The following is a 27,565-nucleotide window of genomic DNA, read 5'->3' on the forward strand; positions in this document are numbered from 1 at the left end:
CACCCCCATGGACGACCACAGCCCGACTGAGCTCTTACATGGCCGACAGCCCCGCACGCTACTTCATCTTCTGCGGCCTTCCACCTCACGGCCGCGGGTGCCTTCACTTGGCCGGTTCACCGCCGACGACCTCATCTGGGTACGGGATATGGCAGGCGGCCAAAATGGAGCCCGGGCCGCATCTTACGACACCGTGGCAGACGCCTGTATGAAATCCAGACGGACACGGGTGTTGCAGTGCGTCATTTGGACCAGCTTCAGCCTCGTGTGCCGGCAACGCCTGCTCCGAATGCCGCTACACCACCTTCGGCTCTACCTGATGCTCGGGATCTTGGCATCTCTCAATACTCACAACGCAGCCCTCTCACCGTCATCGCGATGCCAGCACAAGAACGGATGCCACCAGGAGATGTGCCCATGCAGGAACCGGATGACCATCCTCTGTCAGAGCAAATCTACTCGCCTCCTCTTCCAACAGACGCCGACACATTGCCCATGTCTCCTGTCATATCAACTGGACTAGCCGCAACGGGCAGATTGGTGCATGGGGCCCCAGCAGATTCGACCCCTATGTCTCCTGTCATCTCGACCCATTATCATCGGGGACACTTCTGTCCGTACGGGAAGCCTCTTCCTCGAGACTTTACGGCGAGTCAAACAACGCCTATGGACATTAGCCATCTCCAGGACACCTCCATCAAGACTAGTGCACCAATTTCAAAGGGGGGAAAAGTGTTGTGACTCGCTGATCATTCAAAGCGCCGCCGCGCAATTACGCACGTCCTCTACGTGCGGCGCTGTCTGCCAGCCATGCAGCAGCTGCGCCACCTAAGCGGCCAGCCGAGCAGCGGCTGCTAGACTGGGACTCAGTGCTCATTCGAATGCTAACATGTACACATGTCTTGCTCGTCAACTTACTCTGTGACTTATATGTGTTGTGTCATTCTGAAATATATGTGTTAAACTTGACGTTATAACACAGACGTTGACTTTCTTCACTCTGCCACATTTCACTTCAAAAGCCCGTCTTTTTGAATTTTGTAATCATTTTCTCTAGACCCTTAGTAGACATTGGACAATGCCTTTTTTCATCCCTTTGAGTTTCTGGAACTTCTGATGGGCTTCTGGTGCACAGTCACCATTCCCATTAAAGAACTTTACCAGCAGTGTTCAATCCTTCATGGAGATAGTCATGTTGGGTGTCTCAGACGCAAACTGAGGAACAGCCATCTACCACACATCAGTTGGTGTGCATATTCTGATGCTTACATAGCCATCAATTGGTCAAATTTTCGTTAATTTTTTTGGTTCTGTGACATTTCCCCTGCACCAATAATACGCAATTCAAATTTGGTGTCATTCTGAGCAGTAGTTCCCTTTCTACAGTGTTTTGAAACTGGGGCTTTAGCTATGGACATCCTCTACATATTTTCATAATACACAAGTACAGAGTTTTCCATTTATCTGATGACTGCATGTGAGGGGTTGTGTTTGCCCACCACCAGAGCCATACAGGCTGATCGAATGGGTCCCATGTCTCCCTGTTAATGCTGCACTGTATGCCTTTTTGGCCAGTGTCATTAAAACAGTAAAATAAACATCACAAGTGTAACAGTGAATTCTGAAATTGTAACAATGGCAAAGCCAAATTATTCCATTCCACAATCAGTGTTTATTTAAGATTTGTATGTGTGTGCAGAGTCCGCTCGTATTGTCCGGAAGTTGTTTGAAAAAAATTTCGAGTTGTTTGAAGTCTGTGTCATCATGCAACTCATAAATTACTGAATAAATTTCTTGAAATGAGAAGTGTTCATGACAAGAAGTGTAAACAACAATGTACACAGCTTACAGGAACTCATGTTGATGACACAGCATATCTCCTAGAAAATTCCCTAAAAAGTCTCTTAGGCATCTTTCATAGCAAACACTAATTTTTTTGCACCTCTGCACAAAGAGCTGGTATGTTGCTTGGGCAAGGCCTTATAAAGTAACAGTAGTGCAAGAACTTAAACCTGGTGATCCTGCACACAGTGATAAGTTTTGCGAATGAGTTTTGAAACAAGTGCATGATGGTGAGATAGATCCCTACCTCATTCTGTTTTCAGAAGAGGCTTGGTTCCATTTACATGGGTTTGCTAATTCCCAAAACTGTCAATAACTGAGCACCGATAGAACTATTCTGCTTCATGAGGAACCCCTTCACAATCACAAAATAGGGTGTGGTGTACAGTTAGTGGTGACAGAATAATAGCACCAATTTTTTTAAAGCTACAGGTAACAGTGAAAGATACGTGCAAAGAATTTCACAACCAATTTTTAATGAACTGAGAGCATCAGAATGAAGCTTTGTGTTTTTTCAATAAGATTTGGTAAGGCCTCATACAGCCAATGTTTCTTTGCACACAATCCATTATGAGTTCCCTGACAGAGTCATTAGCAACAATATCTGACCCATTAGAAGTAGCAATTTAACCCTGGGTGATTTCTGTTTGTGGGGAGCACTAAAGGATAAAGAGTACATAACAAATCTGCACACTTTACAGAACTCCACAAGTCAATTAAGTCACTTTCTCAAAGAGACTGTCAAGAATAATATGCCTAGTTGGGCAATTAAACACACATATAACCTTTCCAAAATAAAGTGTGGTATCACAGATGACTCTACAGCAATAGTCTGTTGCAAGAAAAGTGAAATTTTAATTAGTCATCTTCAGCAGTCTCTGGCTGAAATTGAGACCTGGATGAGAAGTAATGGTCTGAAATTAAATCTAACAAAGACACAAATCATTTACTTTACCACAAAACAAGCTGTACAGAATATACTAGAAATACCATATGAGGACAATCACCTTGCCACCATGAACTGTACCAAATTTCAAGGTGTAATGCTGAACAAGAATTTATCATGGACAGACCATGTAGATGCCATGTGTCATCATCTAAATAGTCTAATATTTGCAAAGAATGTTATAAGCAGTATAACAGAAACACCAGTCAAAAAAGTTGTTTATCATGCATGCTTTGTATCTATGATTAGATAGGGTATAATTTTTTTGGGATCAGAGAAAACAAACTTACACAGAGTCTTTAGGCTACAGAAAAAAAATCATTAGAGCCATAGCAGAAAAAAAGACAATCGTGCAGACCTCTGTTCAAGGCCTCTATATCTATGAAACAATTAAGTTTTCTAAACAAAACCCACAACTTTTTGAGGATAACCTGTTTAAGCATGATTATGAAACAAGAAACAAATATCAGTATAAGTTACCATGTCATATGCTAAAAGTGCTGGAAAAGACACCTTACTATATGGGTATGAGGCTAGGAAATAAAGTCTGTGAAAAATTTAAAAATTATGAACCAAAATAATTTAGACATCATTTAAAAAATACCTAGCAAGTAAATATTATTACAGTGTAGAAGAATTTATGGCTGGCTGACTGTCACAAATAACTGCCTGATGTTACATTTTATTCTGTCATGCTAAAAAAGTACTTTAAGTAAATACTTATTCTTAATTTTACTTTATTTTCAACATGAATACTTTAAATCATTTTGTGGTACTTAAAATTACAAAATACCTGTAATTATTCTGTATACTTACAATTAGAATTATCTTTAAACTGACAAGTCACCTATGTCCCAATCATCTGATTGTATATGACATGTTATGTGACAGTAAAGTTTCTATTCTATTCAATCACGAAGAACTGTATGACAATGTATTCCAACAAGACATGCTTATGTTGAGGTGTGACCCCAAAGTACGCAAGATTAAAAGTGTTGAACAACACCCAGCAGTGATGAGGATCATGCAACACTACAAACTGTCCTGGCCTTTGAATATTATGTAATATGAAAATGCCTAAGGCAATTTTCATCCGATGAAAAATGTGGCAGAGACAAGTGAAGCTCCAAGTTCCCAAAGCGAATTACATCGTGTGATCAATAAATTCTTGAATTGATGTCAGAAACATGAGGAAAACAATGGCATGCAGTTCCAGGATTTCCTTGCATGAAATGGAAGAGTACAAAATTTATTTGCAGATTTTTTACTTTCATTACTGTGGTAGTTGATGGGCGACACAGCATGTGATTCAGCAGGCAGTGGAGTGCTTGTTGCTCGCTATCTACTGTGCTCTATGTGGTCATCAGATAAATAAAACACCCTGTATAAATACAAAAACCAACAAATACAGTATGCTAGTTCCACAAACACTTTAATCAACATTTCAGCTTGTAGGATTGCTTCTGCCAGGCAATCACAGCATGTGATGTCACAGAAACAATCACTATTTCATCTTGCCAACACATAAACACAACAGACTGAACACAAACAAAACAGAAAATGTCTCAAGTTCAGACTTGGGGAAAAAACTATTAAGCATGCAGCAAAAGTAATATGAAATGCATTAAAGTTCTCTCAAAAATGTGATTTTTAGTATGATTTGTTGTGATAATGTGTTGGGAATAAATATGTTAAATACAGATCTCATCTTGGAGTTAGCTTTTGGTGTTCTATAGTAGTTGATTATGGAACAGAAAGGAGATACAAAATGTAAACTTTTGGGTACAGTGCGATATTACCCTCCACCCCCACAGCCCCTGAAATCTTGGTTGTGGTGATATACTGTCTGTAGTGTAGCACAAGGTCTAGATTAGTTCTGAGCAATAAATGTTGCAGCCTTCCCCAGTGTAAAAATGCAAGCCACATCTGGGTCATTGCACATATTAACAAAGAGAAGCAACTCTCAGAAACAGGATTAAAAATTATCATTCAAATTCTCCACAATTCTACTCTGTTTTGCATTTCTACCATTTGTGCACATATAGGCTACAATTAATATGGTAAAAATTATAGGAAAGCTGCTAGATGTGAATAAAATTTGATACTACTGAGTTACGCGAAATAGCTACTGTTAGTCTACTATTGCTAGGTTAATACCTAAATAATGACTTGACATTTATCACTGAATAACATGTAAGACTTATGGAGATGCTGTGAACCAGAAGATGAAAAGTTACACTGAAGCATAACAAATTCTCCAATTTCTCTCACTCAAACATAAGAAAATGCAGAACCCACAACACTGTCTCAAATGGCGACGAGTGTGGACAGTGTGAGTGAAGAGATAATGAGGAAGTCCAAAGGCCAGATTGCCTACTGGATGGTTAAAATATTTGTTGGAGAAAGTAAACAATGCAAACAATAAAAGCATGCTTTGTAAATTGTAAATATGTGATAAAGAAAATAAATATCTAAATTAGACACCTGAACAACTGAATGTAGTTAGTTAAAATTGTGACCAACCTCAAACTTAAAAATAAATTCAGAAGTAGTTGCAGAAATGAGAGGTAGTAAGCCAAACAATGAGAAAACTTTCCCCTGTCAGTGGACAAAGCCAGCAATGGATACACTACACAGAACAGACCGTGTTGGAACTTGGGCAGGTGCGGCTATATGGGACATGTTCGCTGAGACAAAGAGTGCATTGACTGTGTCACATATTATTCACCCAGGGTAACACTGTGAAGATGAGACTGTGGCATATCATGTACCATAAACAGGTAAAAGGTGAGTGGAAAATTAAAATGCAGTGTGCAGTTAACTTTTTGAGAAAAATTTCAGCCTAAATTTTGGAAGTGTTTGGTAGTGAGGCTATATGGGTTAGTCACGGAAAGTTTCATAGTTCTAGGCTGTCAAGTTTTAAGCCTATGTATAACGAAGTATAAATTAGAGAAATTAAATCTCATTGTGAAATTGTTTAATGGAACCATTTCAGTTCCCTACTTCTTCAAACTTGCAAATGACAATCTCACATCATGTCACAACTGATTGTCCCTGTTCAGTTCAAGTAATAGACAGTAAAAAAAACTGTCTGTAAAGTTTTTGTTCAGTGATAAATAATCAGTTTGGTTATAATGTATGGTATTGCGGTTAAAAGAAAGACTAAAAAGTATAATTGTATATCTTTCCAAATATGCCAATATTACTAACTGAGTTCCCGTGCTCTAGTACTAATTAACTATCATAACAGAAATTCCCTTTGCGTGGCTCTACGTTGAACTGGTACTGGACATCGGACAGTGATAACAACAGGTGAATAAAACCAGTAGCATAAGGGGTCCTCACTAAATAATTGTAACTTCTATAACAGTAACCCTTAAATGAAGGCGCCCGATTAACATAAAAGATTTGTTTCACAGGTCACAGCTGTTCAATGGAAATACCTTCAAGAGTGTTTGTTAAATAAAGCTCTTTGCATAAAGTCATTTTACAGTAAATGAAAAGTAAATTTGTACAGTAAACTCAATCTTCTGAGCACCCATTATAACACATCCTGCAGATGAGCCTAATGTCTTCTATGATGCTAGGTTGGGCTTCACCATTGTTTTCACATTTCCAAAAGTGAAAGTGCTCATGCAGGAGAAATGGGTTGAAATTTAAACTCTCAGAGCAACATAAATAGAGGGGGAGGGCCCAACTGGCTATGTGCAAAATTATAGTTCTGAAAAGGAAAGTCACTCTCCTTGGGGATAGAACCAGAATGCTGTATTCTAGTCTGTACAAAACCAGTAAATCAGAACTGTATAAAGACCTGTATGCTAAAGCTAAATGCAAGTATAGGAAGGCAATAAATGAAGCAAAGAAACTGCATAACATAGTAAACATTGAAAAATCTAACAATAAATGCAAGAAGGCCTGGAGTGTAATAAACTCCATTGCACACACTAAACACAAAGAGGAAATTGCCATTACCCCGGAAGAATTTAATAAATATTGCATTCAGTCCATTGAAGAAATTAGTAGTTCAATAATCAAACCACCTGAAAATGCACTTGGTATTATGGACAGCTGCTTTGAAAAGCTTCCCCCAATCACCTTCACTTTCACAGAAGTGAGCCCAAATAATATCCTAAAAATAGTGAAAAATTTCAAACCTTCAGTTAGTGTTGATTACTATGATATGTCATGTAATTTGTTGAAAGATGTTATTGATTGTGTGATTTATCTTTTAACCTTTTGTGTTAACAAATGCCTAGTTGAAAGTAAGTTCCCCGACATACTAAAAATTTCTAGAGTTGTGCCCATATACAAAAAAGGGGAAAAGAATCATCCCGCTAGTTACAGACATATATCCATAACCCCAGTTTTTTCAAAAATTTTAGAAACGATTATGTATGAGCAGGTTAGTGCCTACTTGGGTAAACTGAATATAATTAGTGATAAACAGTTTGGATTTAGGAAAGGTAAATCCGCAATGGATGCAATGGACTCCCTCGTAAAATTAGTCCTAGATGTGTTTGAGGCTAGGGACTATGCCCAGGCTACATTTTGTGACCTGAGCAGAGCCTTTGACTGTGTAGAGCATGACACTGTGCTGAATAAGCTAGTTTGCTATGGTTTGGATGACAACAGTATAAATATGTTCAGGTCTTTTCTAGAGAACCGTCAACAAGTTGTGTGCATTGGTAGGGAGAAATCAAATTTGGTTATGTTAGGTACGGAGTGCCTCAAGGGTCAGTGCTGGGACCTTTACTGTTTATACTAATGATTAATGACCTGCCCTTATTCATAAATTCTCATACAATATTGTATGCTGATGACACAACTTTTCTACATAAAAGCTCTGATCTAGGTACACTGAAAACACTGACTGAAAATACCCTTGTTCAGTCCTCATTATGGTTCAAAGCTAATGGCTTCTTGCTAAATGAAAACAAAACCCAGACACTTTACTTTAGCCTCAAAGAGATTCCTAACTACCAGGAATTAGAAACTGTTAAATTTTTAGGTGTTACTATTGACAATAAATTGACGTGGTAACCACACATTAAAAATATATTGGCTAGGCTTTCAAGAGTTATTTATCTAATTAGAAATTTAAAAAGACATGTTCCCAATGACTATGTGAGATCAGCATATTTTGCCTTCTTCCAAAGCATCATCTCTTATGGAATTCTACTGTGGGGTAGTAGCTGTCATGTAAATGACATTTTACTTTTACAGAAGAAAGTAATAAGAATAATAATGGATTCTGATAACACAGAACATTGTAAACCTCTGTTTATTAAATTGCAGTGTCTTACAGTAGTAAACTTATTCATCTACAATGTTTTAATGTACATTAGAAACAATGTGTCTAATTTTGTGTTGAGAAGTGATAGTCATAGCCATAATACTAGAAACAGAACATCTGTAGATGTACCATATCATAGATTATCAAAATCGCATAACTCTTACCTAGTTCTTGGACTAAGGATGTTTAATAGACTAAGTGCTGACTTTAAAGAATTGCCTGTAAATATCTTTAAAGTTAAATTATACAAGCTACTAGTGAACAATCCGTTTTACACCATTTATGAATTCTTTGAAGATGAAAATACTGTATTCTAACGTGTACCTATTTTATGCAAACCAATTTACATCGATATAGTAGTTCATGTAGAAATATATGCTCTTGACTTTGTCTATTGCTGTAATCAGCTGAACAACAATAAAATTATTATTATTATTATAGCATGGCCCGGCACCTCGACGGTGGGTGGTAGATGACGATAAACATACAGTGAGAACTGGACTGGTGAGCACTCACCAACTGTTTACTCATAAGCTTTACTGAGAGTACTAATCTGACATGGTCACAGCTAATAAGCAATACACTACAGTTTTTGCAGTAGCAGCATGAGTGACTAGCTGGCCAAGCCTGCCATTAATTAATACAGCAGTATAGTATAATCACAACATGAGATAGGTCTGAAACAGTCTCATCTTCATATAAGAAAGTCATAAAAGATTGAGGCCCATTTAAAGAACACTGTTATTTGTCATGCAACTAACAGGTATCTTCAACCCTTAACTGTAGATAATCAGATAATTTATAGAAGAAATGATTAATAAAGTACAGTTTTAACATTCTTTTAATTTTTTGCAGATTCCTATTGTTAATTGCTTACTTTGTTGGGAGGGGGGGGGGGGACCTTATTGAATACCATTTCACTCATCATCATCAGGTTCAGGTTGCAGTTCAGTTTTATGACTGCTGGTGACTACTTGATCTACAATTTTAAGCTCTTTCTCAGGGATTCTATCCCAAAGGAGACAACTTTTGGCAACATCCTTCTTAACTATGTTGATCCATCTTCTTCTTGGCCATCCAATGTATCTTTTCCCATTTATAGTCATTTCAAAGAATTTCTTGGCCATTCTGGTTTCTTCCCTCCATTTCACATGACCATACATCTTTAGCTGGTCTGGTGGAGTTTTTCCAGTGCATTGAGTTTTACACCTGCATCCATTCTATTCCTTTCATTTCTTATCTTGTCCTTTTTCGTTCGCATCAGCACAGATATAAGAAACTTCATTTCAGCAACTTGGACTTAGTTAGCCTGTCTCTCTCTCCGTCAGAGCACAGGCCTACAATGAGTACATCAAAATGGGAGTATAATAGGTGTTGAAGATGGTTGGTTTTGTCTTGTGAGGTATCTGTTTGTTCCAAAGGAAGCACCTTACTTGATTGTAAAACTGGCCAGCTTCACGCATACAGTTTAGAACTTCACTTCGAGTTAAGTTTTTGCAATTCATCACACTGTCCAAATTTGGAAAACGATGCACATTAATCGGGGTTATTCCAGCAGACCATTGCACTAAAATACAAAATATCGCATTTCATCTTAGACCAGGAGGTAATCTAAATGAAAATTATGTTTGTTTCTTGTATTGCTGTCGTTGTTTCAATCACAGTTTACCTGAAAGTGATTTTTATTGTTAGCTACACGTATCATTCAAGACTGACGTTATTATAAAATTTGTTTAAGCATTCCAAGATCTTTGTAGAGACCTCTGCAAACATGAGGTTATCTACTTAAAGTTGCTCTAGACTTCTCTAGATAACTCCTGATTTCACCTTTATTTCTGATAAATATTTACCATAAAGGGTAATGTACTGTGCTCCATCTCTAACAAGTCTTCAAGTTACTCATATATCTGAGGGTCTGCCCCATATGCTTGGATTTTTGCTCAAAGTATGAAGTGTGATATGGTGCTGACACTTTCTGGAAACTTAGATGTATAGAATCTCTCTGCTAACCTGGATCTCTGGATTCACGGATATTGTGTGTGAATATCACAAGCTGTGTTTCACTCAAGCAATGTTTTCTATATCTATGCCAATCTAGAACAGAAGCTTTTCAGCCTCTACGAAATTCATTCTTTATGATCTTAGAATACGGTCAAGTATCCTGACATATACTGATATTTTGGGTAATGATATATAATCTTGAGTATCCACTATTTCATGCTCTTCCTATATACAAGAGGAACCTGCATTTTTTCCAGTTGCTTAGGACTGTTTGCTGTGCTAGAGATTCACGATAAATGCAAGCTAAGAAAGGGGACAATAACAGAGAGAACTCTGTGAACTTTAACTAGAAATCTTTGAGCCTGAGGTCTTACAGGTTTCCTATTGTTTTATTATAAAAATAAAAACTTGGCAACTTGGGTGTGCCAGTAACATTTTCCGAGATATCATCTGGCTGCTTGCTGCTACTGCTTATACAGCTACAAGCCACACTTCTGTAGCCAGAAGTGGAAGATTGTACTACTCATATGCAACTCAACTGTGCATGTGCACGAGCCCACTCACAACTTCTCAAGCAAAGAGTTTCTTTGTCTTTAAATATGTCTTAGTCTTTGTCTTTAAATATGTCTGCTTGTGTCTGTATATGTGTGGATGGATATATTTTTCCCGCGTGGAATGTGTCCCTCTATTTTTTTTTAATATATATATATATATATATATATATATATATATATATATATATATATATATATATATATATATATATTTTCCTCTCTCATTCATGTTTTATTGCTGCAGTATTATTCTGCAGTAACGAGATACAGTAATACTCTATTTTAGAGTGTTGGTTCTTACCAGTCAAAATTACAAAAATTTAACTGATAACTAAAACAAGGAAAAATTTCTGGAATTCTAAAAAGTTCCCAGTTTTTTCCCAGATCTCCCGGATGTCCCGGGTCGTATAAACCCTCTGTAAGCACTCACATAGGATATGCGAAGCTACGAGGAAATGGTTGTGATGTGGACACACTGATCTGCTTTCACCATTGCATCCATGCAGGAAATGTCATCATTCAGTGACGAATGTGGCCTCCACAACCGCTCATTTTCATGGAAGATTTCATGGCCTTTGTCAAACTACAACACCGCCACCTCACAGTTCTCAAAGTGACACAGTTTTTCCCATATGTGGGCTGCATTTCCATGTAGACCTCGATAGGTGTTCGTCTCTTGCTCCATAGGTAACAAATCACATTTCGTTGCTCTATCACCATGAACATGTGAAGCACAACTGCCATCTTTAAAAACTGACAGCACTGCCATGCGGTGAAGCTACCAGCAGATAAGGCAGATATGTTGATTTCGCATTTACAGCTGCAATTTGGCCAACAATTAGGGGCAGAGACTTTGTGATTTGCCCTCGTACTATCACCTCTGGTCTGAATAGCTGATATTTGGACAGCAGCCATTATATTTCTGATGTGTGAAGCCAGTAGCAATATGCTATCTTTGACTCTTCAACTTGACCTTCAACAAGATAACAAAAGACTACAGATTGCTCATGCTGTCCTGACCTACTTCTATAGAGAGCATATTTGACAGCATTTTCTCCAGATTTCTCACCATCGGTTGCCAACAGACTGGCATGGCACCACTCACCTGCTAACCATTATGATTGATGAACCTTGGCATACAGCAGAAGCAGCACGGAGTGATGTACCTGTATTTGCCATCCAAACTCAGTTCAATTTGATGCCAAGCTGGTTAGAACAGCTGTTTCTCTGTGTACTAAATGTCACACCCTGTACACTCCCAGATTACCTACAAATTTAATAAAGCATTCTTCTTACTATATGACATACACATTATAGGTCAGATTTCATTATTTGCTATCCTGGTGTAGTAGTTTTAATGGCCAGCAGTGGAAATGTGCTATCCAAAATGTCATTGTCATTGCCCTACTGGTCTGGATAGTTAAAAACTCCTGATTTATAATGAGCTATGCCATTATGTAAAATATGGCATATTAATTTTTTATTTTCTATATTGTGTATGAAAATATTCTGTAGTTTTATTTGCAATATACCAGATGTTGTTGATCCAGTTATTAATCATCAAAGGTCTGCTTTCAAAATAAGCTAGCCCTAGTCAGTAGAACACGTATAAACTCAGTAGTACATTAAGTAGTGAATATGACACCAAATGTAATTTGTAATTTCATTTTTTTCATACACGGACTTCCACAATGTTCTAATGTCTTCATTGTTAAGTCTCATAATGTACCTAATTTCGAAAATGTGAATAAAAGTTGTAATTTGATTTCAGCTACAGTTTCTAGTGTTAAAAACTCCTATGTCAGCAACTTAGAGATTTACGTGCTCCAATTGTATACAAAGTTAACATTATGTACAGAAATATATGTAAGGTGATGTGAGAGGTGATGCATGTCTGTGTATGTGCAGTTGGATATGGGTGTGTGTGCGAGTGTATACCTGTCCTTTTTTCCCCCTAAGGTAAGTCTTTCCGCTCCCGGGATTGGAATGACTCCTTACCCTCTCCCTTAAAACCCACATCCTTTCATCTTTCCCTCTCCTTCCCTCTTTCCTGACAAAGCAACCGTGGGTTGCGAAAGCTTGAATTTCGTGTGTATGTTTGTGTTTGTTTGTGTGTCTATCGACCTGCCAGCACTTTCATTTGGTAAGTCACATCATCTTTGTTTTTAGAAATATATGTAAGAGTGCATATAGTAAGTTTATAATAGCAGAACAAGGAGCTACTGAATGTCAAATGAAAGTAGGATTTGGTGATGCATAACTTGTTATAAGATGTAATTTGAAAGCATAGTGACTAAAGAAATTGTTATTTGGCACACAACAGCTGTAATATTTGAAACACCATCAACATACTGACAGTGAGTATTAGATGGTATTAAGCTACTTGAAGATGGAAAAAAAGCACAAAATGCCTTTACTCAACAAGAAAGTTACAAAAATAATTTGCTGTTGTATCTTGCAAATAATGTAGCTTTATTATTAGAAATTTCACAAACATCAGTTAACAGAGCAAAAAACATTATAGAAAAACATGAAATCGGTCTTCTAAAACTGATTGCAAAGACAGAAAAAATAAGATTCGGAACTTCAAAGTAATCACGCACTTAAAATATTTGTACTAAGAAATAATGAACGGACAAGCTTTAGTGGGGAAATAAATACTGCTCTTGTGTGCTCAAGAATAGCCTACATGATTTTTGTAAGATGGGCTTGAAAGCTAGGCATCTCTGACAAAAAGCCACAATTACGATTTTAATAGCAAAAAACTGTTCAACTGATGACTGTGAACTGATACTTGATTATTCAAAGTTAAATACTTCATAAGATACAAAATGTATTATTTCATGCTATCATTTCTGTGTGCATAAAAAGTGGAAAAAATTTATTAATATTTTTCAATGTAACTCACAAGTAACTCAATAAATAAAAAAAATGAACTTTTCCAATAATTTAGATGTGTTCATATGTGTGTCGCAAATACCATCTTACACATTCCCTCATCAGTCAACCTGTTAGTTTCCCACATTTAAACTAATGGAAAAATTTATAATGATATGTAGCGTACATTAACAAACATCATCATATTCTTAGGAACATGTACCATTTCAAGCAGGATTGCTCAGCTCCATGATTTCATGGAGCCCTTGGCCAACTGCATTTTTCAGATTATCAAAATCAAATTGCTAAGAATGTATTGTTAAGGGTGTTTAGTAGCTTGTCTGTGGTGATCTTTTCCTAAACACAGTGTTATTTAAAACTGCAATAAAGTTTCCTCGCTAACTATATCTACATCTGCATCTACACCTCACAAACCACCGTGAAGTGCATGGCAGAGGGACGTCACATTTTACCAGTTATTAGAGTTTCTTCATGTACGAAGCACAGGAAGAATGATTGTTTGAATGCCTCTGTGTGTGCTGTAATTAAGCTAATCTTGTCCTCATAATCCCTATTTGAACCATATGTTCTAGTATATTTGTAGAGTCATCACTCAATGCTGGTTCTTGAAACTTTGTTAGTAGACCTTCTTAGGTTAATGTATGCCTATCTTGAAGAGTCTGCCAGTTCAGTTTCTTCAGCATCTTGGTAACTCTCTCCCACAGGTCAAATAAACCTGTGACCATTCGTGCTGCCTTCCCTGTAAACATTCAATATCCCCTGTTAGTCATATATGGTATGGATCCCAAACACTTGAAAAATATTCCAGAATGGGTCACACGACTGATTTGTAGACCAATTGCTCTTCCTCAGTATACCACCAATAAACTGAAGTCTATCACCTTCTTTACCCATGACAGAGCCTATGTGATCATTCAATCTCATATTCCTACAGAGTGTTACACCCAGGTATTTGTATGAGTTTGTTGATTCCAACTGTGAGTCATTGATACTATAATCATAGGATACTACGTTTTCTCATTTTGTGATGTGCACAATTTTACATTTCCGAACATTTAAAACAAGTTGTCAGTCTTTGCACCACTGTGAAATCTTATCGCGATCTCACAGAGTATTTATGCAGCTTCTCTCGGATAGTACTTCATTACAATTAACTGCATCATCTGCAAAAAGTCTGATGTAACTATATACATTGTCCACTGGGCCATTAATATACAACATGGACAGCAAGGGTCCTAACACACTTTCCTGGGACACACCACAAGTTACTTCTACACCCGATGCTTTCTCTCCATCCAAGATAAAATGCTGCATCCTCCCTACCAAAAAGCCCTCAATCCAGTCACAAATTTCATTCTGACTAGCCATGTTGTGTTCACACATTAGTTCGCGCTGGATAAACTGAAAGAACCAGAGGTTGTACAGAGTTTCAGGGAGAGCATAAGGGAACAATTGACAGGAATGGGGGAAAGAAATACAGTAGAAGAAGAATGGGTAGCTTTGAGGGATGAAGTAGCGAAGGCAGCAGAGGATCAAGTAGGTAAAAAGACGAGGGCTAGTAGAAATCCTTGGGTAACAGAAGAAATATTGAATTTAATTGATGAAAGGAGAAAATATAAAAATGCAGTAAATGAAGCAGGCAAAAAGGAATACAAACGTCTCAAAAATGAGATCGACAGGAAGTGCAAAATGGCTAAGCAGGGATGGCTAGAGGACAAATGTAAGGATGCAGAGGCCTATCTCACTAGGGGTAAGATAGATACTGCCTACAGGAAAATTAAAGAGACCTTTGGAGATAAGAGAACGACTTGTATGAATATCAAGAGCTCAGATGGAAACCCAGTTCTAAGCAAAGAAGGGAAAGCAGAAAGGTGGAAGGAGTATATAGAGGGTCTACACAAGGGCGATGTACTTGAGAACAATATTATGGAAATGGAAGAGGATGTAGATGAAGATGAAATGGGAGATGCGATACTGCGTGAAGAGTTTGACAGAGCACTGAAAGACCTGAGTCGAAACAAGGCCCCCGGAGTAGACAACATTCCATTGGAACTACTGACGGCCTTGGGAGAGCCAGTCCTGACAAAACTCTACCATCTGGTGAGCAAGATGTATGAAACAGGCGAAATACCCTCAGACTTCAAGAAGAATATAATAATTCCAATCCCAAAGAAAGCAGGTGTTGACAGATGTGAAAATTACCGAACTATCAGTTTAATAAGTCACAGCTGCAAAATACTAACACGAATTCTTTACAGACGAATGGAAAAACTAGTAGAAGCCAACCTCGGGGAAGATCAGTTTGGATTCCGTAGAAACACTGGAACACGTGAGGCAATACTGAACTTACGACTTATCTTAGAAGAAAGATTAAGGAAAGGCAAACCTACGTTTCTAGCATTTGTAGACTTAGAGAAAGCTTTTGACAATGTTGACTGGAATACTCTCTTTCAAATTCTAAAGGTGGCAGGGGTAAAATACAGGGAGCGAAAGGCTATTTACAATTTGTACAGAAACCAGATGGCAGTTATAAGAGTCGAGGGACATGAAAGGGAAGCAGTGGTTGGGAAGGGAGTGAGACAGGGTTGTAGCCTCTCCCCGATGTTGTTCAATCTGTATATTGAGCAAGCAGTAAAGGAAACAAAAGAAAAATTCGGAGTAGGTATTAAAATTCATGGAGAAGAAATAAAAACTTTGAGGTTCGCCGATGACATTGTAATTCTGTCAGAGACAGCAAAGGACTTGGAAGAGCAGTTGAATGGAATGGACAGTGTCTTGAAAGGAGGATATAAGATGAACATCAACAAAAGCAAAACAAGGATAATGGAATGTAGTCTAATTAAGTCGGGCGATGCTGAGGGAATTAGATTAGGAAATGAGGCACTTAAAGTAGTAAAGGAGTTTTGCTATTTGGGGAGCAAAATAACTGATGATGGTCGAAGTAGAGAGGATATAAAATGTAGGCTGGCAATAGCAAGGAAAGCATTTCTGAAGAAGAGAAATTTGTTAACATCCAGTATTGATTTAAGTGTCAGGAAGTATTTGTATGGAGTGTAGCCATGTATGGAGTGTAGCCATGTATGGAAGTGAAACATGGACGATAAATAGTTTGGACAAGAAGAGAATAGAAGCTTTCGAAATGTGGTGCTACAGAAGAATGCTGAAGATTAGATGGGTAGATCACATAACTAATGAGGAAGTATTGAATAGGATTGGGGAGAAGAGAAGTTTGTGGCACAACTTGACCAGAAGAAGGGATCGGTTGGTAGGACATGTTCTGAGGCATCAAGGGATCACCAATTTAGTGTTGGAGGGCAGCGTGGAGGGTAAAAATCGTAGAGGGAGACCAAGAGATGAATACACTAAGCAGATTCAGAAGGATGTAGGTTGCAGTAGGTACTGGGAGATGAAAAAGCTTGCACAGGATGGAGTAGCATGGAGAGCTGCATCAAACCAGTCTCAGGACTGAAGACCACAACAACAACAACAATGTACCACTGGAAAGATTCATATTATACTGTCACCTACATAGTGTACATTCACCCGCAATAAATGCAAGTATCAGTTTAGTATCTTAATCATAAATCATAGTGCTCTAAAAATACACACAGATCTTAACTTACACTAGAAGGTAATTATGTATTTAAAAACAACAATGAGAATTTAATAAATCTTACTTACGTTGGATCAAACTTTTCTATGCCCCCAAAATAATTGATGCCTCTTGAGAAGTTGTTCAACTGATGGCACATTGTATCAATATCAAGTGTGGATTCTTTTAGGTTCAAATCGGTTTCCAACTCGTGCTGGGCAGCTCGATTGTTACGGAGCTTTATGAAATAAAAGAGAACAAATACTGTTTACTAAACAAAATCTGCTGACGGTGATGACCAATCATGCAAGATTACTGTTGTAGGTGTGACAACAATAAAAGAATAGTGATTTTTATAAAATGTGCTCTTATTTAACATGAAACTTGATTATAACAATACACCATGACCTCTGTAACTTAAATACAGGGAATTGGTGTAGGGTTATTTAAAAAATAATTTTATTATATGAGATGTTTAGCCATAGCATGCTTAAAGAACTCTAGGTTGACTTACAGCTGGAGGATGAGTCACAAAAAATTGTGTCAACTCATAAGATATACCTGGGATAGGGAATTACATATGCTTAGTGAGTGTAACACTACAAAAGGCCCCTATTCTGTACCCTAACATTGCATCAGTATGGGAGATGGCCAGTGTGGATATGCCGAATGTTCTTGGTTTTCATGGTGGGGCAGCAGGGCAGTGTGATGTGCCTTAAGAGCACTCATTGGGTTCTTCGTAACAATTTGGAGCCAAATGATGCATTAAATATCTTCTACATCTACACATATACTCGATGAGCCACTGTACAGTCATCACGGGATGTACTTCATATTATTATTAGTGAGTTTCTATCCTATTCCATTTTTATATTGAGCAGGGAGGAATGAATGTCTACACTAACATCTTGCATGCAATTTTCTATAAAGATCCACTGCATTTTCCCAGAATCCTTCCAACAAATGCAAGCCTTCCACAACACTGATTTTACAAGATTTTTCTACACTGAAGAGCCAAAGAAACTGGTGCACCTGCCTAATATCGTATAGGACCCCTGCGAGATTGCAGAAGTGGTGCAACATGACATGGCATGAAGTTGATTAATGTCTGAAGTAGGGCTGTCCATAAATCCGTAAGAGTATTGGGGGAGGGGGGGGGGCCGGGGGGGGGGGGGCAGATTTCTTCTGAACAGCACAATGCAAGGCATCCCAAATGTGCTCAATAATGTTCATATCTGGGGAGTTTGGTGGTCAGCAGAAGTGTTTAATATCAGAAGACTGTTCCTGGAGCCACTCTGCAGCAATTCTGGCATAGGGTGTCGCATTGTCCTGCTGGAATTGCCCAAGTCCGTCGGAACTCACAACAGACATGAATGGATGTAGGTGATCAGACAGGATGCTAATGTATGTGTCAACTGTCAAAGTCATATCTATATTAACAATATTGGAATGTAACAATATCTAGATATGTCGATCCAGATGTATCATGTATCCCATATCACTCCAACTGCACATGCCCCACACCATTACAGAGCCTACATCAGCTTGAACAGTCCCCTGCTGAAATGCAGGATCCATGGATGCATCACATTGTCTCCATAACTGTACACGTCCATCCGCTTGTACAATTTGAAATGAGACTTGTCCAACCAGGCAACATGTTTCCAGTCATCAACAGTCCAGTGTTGGTGTTTACAGGCCCAGGCGAGGCATAATGCTTTGTGTCTTGCAATCATCAAGGGTACATGTGTGGGCTTTCAGTACTGAAAGCCCACATCAATGATGTTTCGTTGAATGGTTTGCACGCTGGCACTTGTTGATGACCCAGCACTGAAATCTGCAGCAATTTGCGGAAGGGTTTCACTTCTGTCACGCTAAACGATTCTCTTCAGTCATCATTGGTCCCATTCTTGCAGGATCTTTTTCTAGCCACTGCGATGTTGGAGATTTGATGTTTTACTGGATTCTTGATATTCACAATACACTTGTGAAATGTTCGTATGGGAAGATCTTCACTTCATCACTACTTCGGAGATGCTGTGTCCCGTCGCATACGCGCCAACTATAACACCACATTCAGACTCACTTAAATCTTGATAATGTACCACTGTAGCAGGAGTAACCAATCTAACAACTGCACCAGACACTTGTCATCTTATATTGGTGTTGCCGACTGCAGTGCTGTATTCTGCCTGTTTACATAACTCTGTATCTGAATACGCATGTCTATACCAGTTTCTTTGACGCTTCAGTTTTTTTTCCGCTTATTAATATTGTTCTTAAATACTTATCTAATGTGATGTGTTCATGATGCTGAAAACTAATACTGTGATTGGATACTATTGAATTCTTTCTCTTTTTTATAGGCATTATTTTGCATTTATCTATATTTAAAGTGAGCTGCTGTCCATTACACCCACTGGAAGTGTTGTCCAACTCTTGCAGCAATATCAATGACAATATTTTCCTGTGGACAACAGCACTATCAACAACAAATTTATGGTGCTGCTGATCCTATCAGATAAATTGTTTATGTGTATGGAGAATATTAGAGCTCCTGCAGTTCATTGGGTGCAGCCAATATTGCTCTCATTTCTGCTGAACATTAGCAGCCCAGTAAAATGTACAGTTAGTCAAAAATTCATAAAACTTATCACTTATCTTCAAAGACACTTTTCATGTAACTGTATCTCATTTGGCAGTTGATGACACGGTACATTGTCAATTGCCTCTTGAAAATCTAGGAAGGTAGAATCTGCTTGTCCACTTGCATCTACTGTTCACAAGATATCATGTATGAATGAAGCAATGAATGAAGCAACAGCCAGTTATACTGTTCTCTACTGCACTGGCCCCTGGAGCTGTGAGCTGAAATGACAGATTGGATCTGCACCTGTACAACTATTTATCCACTGAAATTCACTGATGAACCAAAACATTATGATCCACTGATTTGTGTATTGGTCAATATTTGGAACACAATCAGAAGAAATTCTGTTTGGGATGGACTTGACAAGTCCTTGGCAGGCTTTTGAAGCTATGTGGCACCTGATGTCTACATACAGGTCACACAATTTCTGGGCTGTTGATTTGTGGATGCTGAGCTGGCACCCAAGAGCATTCCGGACTTGTTCCACATGATTCAAATGAGGCAAATCTGATGGCCAGGACATCAATGCGGTTAGCATGGTCCTCAAGCCACTGTACAATGATTTTGGCTTCATGAAATGGTTTACATACAGTAAGGTTTTAAGCAGCACAACAGATGCTTCAACTTCCAGCATTCTGCTTTGCTTGAATTAGATTCTTTGCGGGGCAGGGGGAAAAGTCTGTCACAAATGGTCCGCGACAAAGAATTGTGGCAGTGACTCTGTTCAAAGGAGTGCTGTCATGGACTACACGTCTAGCTCAGGTGTGTTATTTTTCTTTTTCTTTTATTTTCTTTGTGACCTTTGGACATGACCGACTCGGTCTCTGATACATAATAAGCTACAATTTTTTTTTAAAAAAGAAAAATAAAACATATCCAATCTCACACACATATTTACACCCATGATTTGTATAGAATACTGATACTGGTTGTAAATGGATTAATTAAATCGTGATATGTTCTCATCACTGAGATGCTGAGATGAGAAGTCACACCCCACACTCCTAAATATGGAACAGGTAACATTCATGCCTCTTAAGAACTTTTCTGGCCCATGCTGCTTACATTGCTTAAGTTGTACGAACATGATGATATTCAGTTACCTAATGTTGTTCTCTGAATTTTATTTAAAACTCTATGCAGTGGCCCATAAACAAAATTATCACTAGGCCAGATAAGTCGTCTGACCATAGATATTTGGTGCTGCCCATGTGATGCCAGGGCAGATCGCTAGTAAAAAACAAATAAGAAACTCAAAACTGTCTTTGGGTACCAGGAAATCCAACTGTACAATAAAGTGCTGAACAAGAATAAAAATATAATTACTGCTAACTTATCTAAAATAGACAGCACGAGCATGTCTCTGATATTATCATAGTATATGGTAATGGCTTATTTAGAGAACACAAAATATGGATTGATAAATATATCACATACATGAACTATAAAATACCTCTGTGATTCTGCATTATGCTTCCACATCAATGCATGCCACTGGGAGGATCAGTCATAAAACACTAACCTCCTTCCACCTTTTGAAGCTCAACATATCCTTCATTAAGGAGGGATGCGGTATCAAGTTATTCTGCCAAATTGGAAAGCATAAGGCTGCAGTTATAGTGCAACAGTGCAGAGTGACCAGTGTGTGTGTGTGATCAGAGCAGTACACCATTGATGAAATAAATCAGCATTGAAGGGATCAAACATGTCTGCCTGAAGAGCTGTGACCATTGTGTCTGAGTAACTCTGGAAGAGCTTGGGAACCACAGCAGCATCAGACTACTGCTACAGGTAGCAGCATCAGATAGGTTTGACATTGTTGTTGTGATTGTTTTTCACTTGCAGTTTTGTTAAAAATTGCATCAGTGGACATGCTGGTATCAAATATGTTTACTTGGTGCCCTTGTCCACTGTAAAAATCATCATCAAAGACTCATTTTGAACAAGTTATGGGATGAGGTAGTCAGATAGTTACACACTATGTTACAGTGAAAAACTTTTACATTTACTTAACATTTTTATTTCTTTTATTGGCTCAAAATGACAGCCAATAATAAAGTGCAAAGTAACACAACTAACAACCAAATGAAAACCATACTTCATTGTGTTACAGAAAGTTTGCATGGATCTCTTTTTTGGATAGCCTTATTCAAAGCTCTGTTTAAGTATCACCCTGTCAGATGCTAAATTGCATGCAATTCTTGATTTCCACTGCACATTGAGGGATTCTTCTAGGCCGATAACAGTGTTTTGCGGAGTGCACACACATTTCACAAAATGTTCAGCACATTGTGGCAAAGTTTCTATTGCGTATTGAAGTGTTCTCCACTTACAATTTATTTATTTATTTACGTATTGGTCCTGTGAATCTAGGACTGTTCAGTGTACAAAATGTAATGGACTGTTCATTAATTACAATACACATTCCTTGACTTGTTTTCTTTTTTCATACATCATTTTAGCAAAAGATAAAATCATACAATACTGTCTTACTCCACACATTTTATAAAAACATTCATAATCGGTGAGGAAGTTTTGTTTTTCCAGGTATTCCCTTACTGTATAGAAGCAGTTCTCAACCAATTATTCCTTCACAGTTGATTTGGACTTGTTTAAGTCCATGTTATTTTTATGGATTTGGGTAGTGCATTGCACAATTTGATCCCAGGGTGGAGTATGCCTTTCTGTAATAGCACTGTGTTTGTCTGCTGTACGTGTATATCATTTATTTGTCTTGTGTGGTAGCTATGTACAAATTCATTACGGGTGATGCTTGGACTGCCACTGTTTAGTTTTTTTTTGTAATAATTACATTTGCAAGCATATAAATACATGTAATAGCATTCATTATTCCAAAAGCATATTCAATTTTTTGTCATTCAGTAGAAGAACATTTATTTGAACAACTGCCTTAACTGCAGATATGCCTCATCTCTAGTGAATATGTAAAGCAGTAAAACTGGCATTTGTGGTAACAGAGAGACTAGCACTATATCAGCTTTCCTTCTTGCATCAAGTGAAATACACTTCAAAATTACAAACAACCACTATCACACTGTTCTAGATGTCTTCCTACACTGCTTACAGTGAACTTGCCACAAGCATTTGCAATTGCTTGGAGTATTACCAAATAACAATGCATTTTAAATGAATTGGGTATTTGCTAATTGTTCTTCAGGGCTAATTAAATTAAGTATGTATGTATTAAACCAGGGAGATAGAAATGATGGAGAGGCTTCATCCCACCATAGGCCGCAGTGGCTCACAACCCTACAACAGGCCACAGCAGTCCACCCCCACCCCCTCCCCCTCCCGGGGAACGTCTCATACAAGACGAGGTAAGTGCCTCATACTGTGAGATGCAGTCAAACATGGTCAATGACATCTTGAAGCATTGTCAAAACTCAACTGGGCAAATGATGAAAGGCTCAATTTTTCTACTAGTTAATTCTGTTTTGCTGGACATATCATTCTCTCAATCTTCTCTTTGATACGCATTGATGAAAATGATAAACTCTAACAGCACTGTTCTATGGATAACGATTTATTGTCTTTTGCTAGTATTATTTTTCAGCACTCAAAGTAGCTGCAGAGAATAACTCTCCCTACTCGTAATTCCTCTCACAATTTCAGTGGTTTACCACATGTGTGACATGTTGTTCCCTTGCCCACTATATCTACTTGCAAAGCAGCACTATGGTGGCTGTCCAATACTCTGCACTGCTCTGTTCTGCAACACCACCCCACTACAACATGGGCTGATGGGATGTAATGGAAAGGCAGGGACACTGTCATAGTCCTCATATTGTCTGCAAGTAGGAATACTTAAAAGAGCATTGCACATGCTGTACGAATCTTCGTGTAACTAGATGTGTGAGGAATTATTTGCCTGGACATACAAATCTGTTGAACTTTAACTGTGTTTTATTCTTTTCTTTTAATTATATTTCATTGTTGAATTAAGATGCAACATTTAACATCACTGTAAAATTATCTGTGGATCAGAAACTAATTAACTTGAAATATATTTATATTCCTTCTTGCACATTTCAGCTGGTTCATTACTCAGCTCCTCTGGTTCCAGAACATTCTGATGGATGACCCTGGCTCCAAAACATTTTGGTGTGTGGCAGTGCCTGGTAGCTGAATGTAACAATAATATGCTTATTCACGGAGATGTATTCCATCTTTGAAACTAAATGAAAGATAATGTGTTTCGTGCCTTACATGTTTTGCTTCTTTTATTTGCAAAGCATCCTCAGTGGCCTGTAATATATGTTAGTACATTACATTTTTTTTCTTGCTATTATCTTGTTTTCTGGGGTGAGAAACAACTTTTTCAGCACAACTTTCATGATGCTAAATCAGCATTTGGTGTTATTTACCATTTCTGATGTTATTAATCCATGTGCGTTGTCCTGGACTCATATTTAGTTGGTATACATACTCTAGACGGCAGATTTTTGAAGTTTTTTTTCTAACACATTTACCTGAACTCTCCACTTCCACTTTTCATTGTTGGTTGTTGACTGTGAGTTTACAGTGTGTAGTGTTACAACTGTCACCGAGTATTTATCATTTGTCTTTTGTTTGTGTGGTGGTGTCTATACATAATTTGATGTTTGTTTGCTTTGTGTGTGTTTGTGTGTGTGTGGTGTGTGTGTGTGTGTGTGTGTGTGTGTGTGAGAGAGAGAGAGAGAGAGAGAGAGAGAGAGAGAGAGAGAGAGATGGATTAATTTATTATTTAGTCCAATAATATTTTGTATCTGTGTTTGTTGTAGCTTACATTCATTTTAATTATGTATTACTCTTTAGTTCATTGAAAGAGTTCCTTGTATGTGAAAGTTTTCTGTAATGTTAGGAGTTTTCTGTTGTAACTGTTCACTCTAATAATTTTCACATCCTATTTCATGTTATATGATTCTTGTCCAGATTTTGTAAGATGTTCAATAAAGGTTCAATGGCTACTTTCATACTTCTAGCTTCATGTGTGTTCTTTATACCTAGTTTTGAAATTTCTGCCTGTTATTCCCAGATATGCTGATTTGAATTCTTGACATTGTAACCTGCTCCTTGGTATCTGTGTTGTTTACCTATTGGTGTTTGCAAAGATGAACTACATCTACATGATTACAGAAGCAACTAAGAAACCATAGAAAATGTATAAAATGATTATAATATGATTATCTTCACAACTAATACAAATACTTAATAATTCAGTACCATTACCATCATCATGATCATCAACCATTTGAACTTAATTACTAGACAAAAGGTTGCCTCCTCTCCTCTAAACACTTCCATGCATTTTGATCTTCAACTATACACATCAATGTTTTGTTTTCTGATGTCAGCTACCTGTCCTCCATAACATAATAGAAGTCCATTCTTATCTCTTGCAATCCAGTAAACAACTTGCTTGCCTGGCTAAATAATCCATCCGTCTTTATTTCATTTTCATGACAGGCATAATTATGTCTTTTAATCCAGCCTATTCCCTGAGCCATTTGTTTGCATTTCTCTCTCTCCTACTAATTCTCAATATGCATCTCCCCACTGCATACTCAAAAGCCCTTAGTTTATGAATGTTATATTACCATATCATCTGCAAAAACCATCTTTTTGTCTTTTTCTTTTACTATATCTTTAACTGCCCTATTCATTCCCTCCATCACAACATTAAAAAGTGCAGGTGATAGAATACTTCCTTGCTTAAGTCCTTGTCATATCTTGAAGTATTCAGAGTTCCCCAATGGTGTTCTAGTTCTATAATTGAGTCCTCTGTACATTGTCTTTATTACATTAATGTGTCCATCTTCTATATCTATCTTCTTCATTTCTTCCCAGAGTCTTTCCCTGTTAACTGAGTCATATGCCTTTTCTATGTCTATAAAAACCATTATCACCCTTTTGTTATACTCCCAACTTTTTTCCATTAGTTGATGGATAGAAAATATCAGGTCAATCATGCTTCTTCCTTTAACCCATGCTGTTCTTCACTCAGCTCCTTTTCTATCTTTTCACTTATTCAGTTTAGTAAAATTCTTTCAAAAATCTTGGCTGAATTTTTCAATCTTCTTTTAGTCTAGTGGTAGCTGCAGTATGTAAGAATACATGGCCCAGTTACATCAATGTGACCACCACCTATGTTCAATGTTAATGTGCAAGATCCACTCACAGCACTAGCAATGGAGGATACATAAACTGTGCTGGAGAGACACAGTCACTGTTGTAAGGCAGAAACAGAATGACTTATCTGATATCCAAGAGGGCATGATCATTGGCTTTCAGGCCAAGAGCGGAAGCATTTCAGAAATGGCTAAGTTTGTAAACTGTTCACATGCCACCTTGGGTAAAGTAAGCCATGCATAGCAAAATGGTGCTATCCAACACCAGTGTTAATGCTACTGCGGTGTATCACGGGCCATAGATGACATTGGTGAACAATGGCTGTGGAGACGTGTATGGCCAAATAGACATGCAGTTGCTGTGTATCTGATTGCCCAGATGAACCAAGGAGCTACCAACAGTGTCTCCTCAAGATCTTTCAGTAAATGCAACTGCATATGGGCTTCCACAACAAGTGCCTGGTTCATGTACTAACACTGACTGCTGTCCATTGGCAACAAAGGCTACAATCTGACACTGACTGTTGTTCATCGGCAACAAAGGCTACAATTGGCACACCAATACTGCAATTGGACATCTGACGAATGGCAATAGAAGGCCTTTTCAGATGAATCACATTTTATGCTATGAAGGACAGATAGCCGTTGGCGTGTATGGAATGAAACATCTGAAGCAAAAACCCTGGAAGCATTATGGTCTGTGGAACATTTTCATGGCAGTCCCTGGGTGATCTCGTCATTCTAGAATGCACAATGGATCAACACAAGTATGCATCTATCCTTACGGACCATGACCATCCCTACATGCAGTCTGTTTTTCCTTGGCACGATGGCTTCTACCAGCAGGACAATGCAATGTGTCACACAGCTCACAGTATGCACACGTTTTGAAGAGCACCTGTATGAGCTTACTGCACTCTCCTTGCCACCAAACTCCCCAGGTTTTAACTTAATCAAGAATCTGTGGGAACACATAGATTGAGCTGTTCACACTGTGGATCCTCAGGCAAGAAACCTAGCACAGCTGGCCACTGCACTTGAGTCAGCGTGGCTCCACATCCCTGTTGGTACCTTCCAGAACCTTAGTGACACTCTTCCTACACATCTCACAGAAGTCTGCAACAACAGGTGGTTATTCAGGCTTCTCACAGGTGATCACATTAATGGCTGGACAGTGTATATTCTTTAGAATTTCAGTATACTAACATATGTTGAAGCAACAGTTTTTTATGTCTAGTACATCTCCTTTTTCATGAGATAGACTAATGCTCCAGTTGTAAGTAATTGTCTTCCATCACAGACATACTTTAAATAATTTCACAAGTTCCTTCTCTATTACTTTCCTCAGGCTTTAACCATTCCTAATGAGACACCATAACCTCCATGCACCTTTCCTTTCATCACATCTCAAATGGCTTTACACATTTCCTCTGGAATTGTTTCCAGAACACCAGTAATTTTGTTATTGACTGCCTATGTTTCTGACTCATTTCTTCAACTACAAAAAAGAATTTATGAAATCTTTAAATGCTCAGAGAACTTCCATTCTGTTTTGGTTACTGTGCCACAATCTTTTTTAATTTGTATCCTTTATACTTTTTTTTGTTCTCAACTGTTGCTTACAAAAATTTTTATTGTATTTTATCACATCCACTGACATT

The 27,565-nt window shown here is 38.0% G+C and overlaps 1 protein-coding gene across 1 annotated transcript in view; it reads right to left on the minus strand.

Annotated features, from left to right (window-relative positions):
* LOC126473181 (tektin-3-like) overlaps positions 1-27,565 on the minus strand; it is a 154,764-nt gene that overhangs the window by 20,783 nt on the left and 106,416 nt on the right. The window contains exon 7 of the mRNA XM_050100069.1: positions 17,216-17,364. Coding sequence (XP_049956026.1) covers positions 17,216-17,364 — 149 coding nt within the window. The remainder of the gene's footprint in view (positions 1-17,215; positions 17,365-27,565) is intronic.

This window comes from Schistocerca serialis, chromosome 4, assembly GCF_023864345.2.
Source record: "Schistocerca serialis cubense isolate TAMUIC-IGC-003099 chromosome 4, iqSchSeri2.2, whole genome shotgun sequence".
Taxonomy (NCBI): Eukaryota; Metazoa; Arthropoda; class Insecta; order Orthoptera; family Acrididae; genus Schistocerca; species Schistocerca serialis.